Raw genomic sequence first — 4,082 nt, 5'->3', positions numbered from 1 at the left:
CTCTATCTCTCATTTATTTCGCCACCCTAACGAAACAACATGTTATTATTTTAGCATTATATCTTTATATACGTACTTCTTATTTTTTTCGTCGCACCCTCAGCATAAAGGGACATTAATTTAATAGAAGAACCCATCCCACGCGAAAAATTATTATTTTCGCCAACATCCAAAGTAGGGCGGAATTTGAGACGAGGCAAGATCAAATTTAATTTTATGTTGTTTTCAGCGCGTTCACCGAACGCCCTCCACTTTCCTCATTGACAGTAATTTACATTACACTAATTTTATTCTTCTCGTTCTTCATATTTTCAACGCTTTGCTTTTTTTTTCCTCGGCACGTCGTAAATTGAATACAGTCTTCATACGAATATTTATTAGCATACTTAATTATCCATGAAACATTAATGAACGAATTTTTACATCAAAACAAGATTTACTAAAAGAATATATAAATATAAAGATTTTTTTAAATTTTTTTATTAATATATTTTTTTATTAAATTATTTTAAATTATGCCAAATTGTTATATACAATTGAAATACATTATTTTTGAAAATTTCGAGGTAATTATTAATAACTGAAAATAATATTCTTTAATTTATTTTATTTACTGAAATAAATTGAAAATTTCAATTGAAGATATTTCAATTTATTTGCTTACAATTTTGTACATACATATTCATGTGAAAGTCAGTATAGGTTTACGGATTGTGATTCAATAATTATCTTAATTGTGTTTTGCTTCTTGAAATATATATTCATTACGTAAATAATACAGTGCTGCATCCAAATTGAAATTGCTAATTATTACATGGAAAAACTATAAGAACATATGTTTATACAATTATTTTTACTAATTACTACTTATAATTTATAGGCTAAAATATAGATAAAACGAACAAATTAAAACAAAAAATAAAATTTAGAAAAATAAAACAAATATTATAAATTGAAAAATGAACACCGAAATGAAAAATAAAGCAAGGTTAATAATAAATTATTACTCAAAATAAAATATATTCTACATAAATGAAGAAGAATGGACTTTTCGCCTTGTTTTAACTATTAAATTTAAATTAAAATAAGTTTATGTAATTTTAAAGAAAGTTTCAAAAACATTTCTATAAATGACACATTCATAATTATCGCAAGAATAAACCAAATTACTTTGAAAAATATCTATTTTTACAATAATATAACGTACTTTTTTATGTATTAAATGTATTAGTTAAATATACATTTGTAACATTAATATTTATGAATGGATTTCTTGCTTTTATTACACTAACTTTGTGATTGTTATCAAATAAATAATTAAGTATATTTTTAAATATTCGGGACATTTAATTTAATGTACAGAAATACCTCTATTAGTATGGATTCAATAGAGCCCGGTTTGAAAATTTTAGAACAAAATAAACATTAATTAGTACACTTTTTTTTTTTATAAATAAGTGATCTTTTTTTCTTTAATTAAATAGTTTATTTTTTATGGGATTTTAATGTCTTAGTTCGGTTTCAAACAGGCGGACTATACGAAGTAATGCAGTTGAATGTTAATATATGACTAAAATTGTAAATTGACCGTTTTTATTTGGGAAATATTGAGATTTTATTTATATTTTATTATGTATCTATACGTATCTTTTTTTAATTGAAAATTCACTCAAATTGTTAAACCATTATCACATCAAATAATTTTTGAATTTTGAAATCAATGATACTCTCAAATGTAATTTAGAAAATATATCATTGTGACAAAGTGTACGTTCATGATAACGAATAGACACTCGTTTATAGAATATATAAATATATATATTTATACGAGATTAAATAGTCCGTTTAACACTCATTCGTTTAACGTGCTGTATTAAAATTTTGTTTTTAATTAATGAATATTTTAATTAGTAAAAATCATTTTTAAACAATATTATGCAATCAAATTAATTACTTTAATTCTTAAAGTGTTTATTCAAATGTAATTTATACAAAAAATAACAAGGTGAAGAGACAGGTGATTAGTTCGGTTTCAAACAGTGCGGTATATTAGTGGAACCAGACTATGCGAGATATTGCAGTTGAATGTTAAAATGAATATGGATTTTATAAATAATTATTTTATATTTTGGATTTTAAATTATTTAAAATTAATACAGTAAAAATAATTATTTTATAATTCAATTGGAAAAAACACCCAAGATTTATTTATTTAATTGAATTTTAATCAACCGTAAATTCGAGGAAAACAAACAAAAATATCCTGATGAAATATCTAAGAGGAAATGTATCAAATTTTAATTTTCGACAACAAAAGAAAACAGCGAATGTGTCGAAAGATTGAAAATGCAACGCTTTTCCCTTTTCTGGTTGTTTACAATTCCACCACAAAGGAATCAAATATTGTTTTTGCCGGAACCGCGGCAGAATAATTAACATCTTCGGTTTTGCTCCGCGAATTTAATCTGCTGGTGTTTGCTGAGGAGGAAATTGCATGTTTCAATTTGCTTTCGTGAATAAGTAAATCCCTTTAAAAAAATAAATAAAATAAAAAAATAAATAATTCATAAAACGGTAGGAAATAAGGTGCGACAAAAGATTTTTTTGCACAGGTACAGGAGTGAAAGAGAGAAAAAAACGTAACTCGCTAATGGAAATTATTGATTTCGGTAATGCATCGGTTTGTACCAAAATAGAAAATAAAAAATAAAATAAAATTGGATGATGAACTGATCATGTACTGGTTGTAGTGCGAATTAATTATGGATTAGTGGACGAATTTTGTGTGTATTAATGATGAGGTGGGTTTTTGTGTATTCTGTGCTGATGGTGTTCGGTGCGGTGTGGACGAAGAACCATCATAAGCATCGAAATAAACTGCAGCTGCATGAGCTTCTTGAGGTGGATAATTATAGAGAGGATGGGGATTCTCAGGAGACGCAGCATCACAGGTTGAGGCATCATCATGGTGAAACTAGTTTGGAGATACCTTGGCCTGTGAAGAAGGAAGCGATAGTTGAAGGAGATTTGATATTAGGAGGTTTGATGATGGTCCATGAGCGTGAGGATTCTGTAACTTGTGGACCGGTGATGCCTCAAGGCGGGATACAAGCTTTGGAAGCTATGCTCTACACGTTGGATAGGTTGAATGATGGTGTGACCATTCATCGATTCTTACCCAATATCACGCTCGGAGCGCACATCCTTGATGATTGCGACAAGGACACTTATGGATTAGAGATGGCCGTGGATTTTATTAAAGGTAAGGTTTTCTTTTTTTGGTTGACGCTTTGAAACTAGTTAGTAAACTAAGATCCATTAGCTATGCACAATATTATTACACGATTTTGCCTCGCTCCAATTTGGGTCGTTCTTGTTGTCCTTACCGAATTTTATTACATAATTAAATTTGTATTTACCAACAACTAAAATGGATTAACAAAGGAGCCGGCGAGGGTGGGCAGAGTTTTCGTTACCTTGTAATTAAGGGAGTTTCTTATTAGTTTTAGATTATCCCACTAATCTCTATTTCATTCATCCTTTAAATGCAGCTTATATAACAAATTTAAACTTATACTTAAAAATCCAAAATTAAAAAATATATGCTATGTACTAAATTATCTTTTTAATCAGCACAAATAGTTTTAAATTAGCGTAGATTACGTAAATTACTTTTCTATTAATTTTATTTAAATAATAAACTTAAATTCATAATTATTTAAAAAAAATGTGCTAAAATTACTAAATATAAACGAAATAGTTAAGTAATTACTCTTTATTTAAGATTTTGTAACTTTTTTTTGTAACTTTTTTTAATGATTTTTCAAAAATTAAAATTAAATTGTACCACGATTATTAAAATTACTCTCGAATATCTTTAGTTAAATCATTCCAATATAAACGAAGAAAATACGCAATTTTTTTCAATATATTTTTCGAAATAAAATTATACCACAATTATTCACGCCAATATTCAGTTAATTCATCTTAAATATAAAACTTCAATATTTAATGTTTCCTCAAAAGTTCTTTTTTTTAAGTAAATTATATTTGGTGCAGTAATATGAACTTACTAATTGTGT

The 4,082-nt window shown here is 26.8% G+C and overlaps 1 protein-coding gene across 1 annotated transcript in view; it reads left to right on the top strand.

Moving 5' to 3' along the window:
- LOC108565474 (metabotropic glutamate receptor 2-like) overlaps window positions 1–3,262 on the top strand; it is a gene marked incomplete at its 3' end in the record, with an annotated part of 16,319 nt that extends 13,057 nt beyond the window's left edge. Inside the window, exon 2 of the mRNA XM_017924968.1 lies at window positions 2,613–3,262. Within this exon, the coding sequence (XP_017780457.1) occupies window positions 2,794–3,262 (469 nt within the window). The remainder of the gene's footprint in view (window positions 1–2,612) is intronic.
- Window positions 3,263–4,082: the final 820 nt, after the last annotated feature.

This window comes from Nicrophorus vespilloides, unplaced genomic scaffold, assembly GCF_001412225.1.
Source record: "Nicrophorus vespilloides isolate i.1.1-1 unplaced genomic scaffold, Nicve_v1.0, whole genome shotgun sequence".
Classification (NCBI taxonomy): domain Eukaryota; kingdom Metazoa; phylum Arthropoda; class Insecta; order Coleoptera; family Silphidae; genus Nicrophorus; species Nicrophorus vespilloides.
The sequence above is the reverse complement of the archived record's forward strand: the minus strand, read 5'-3'. Positions and strand labels throughout refer to the sequence as shown.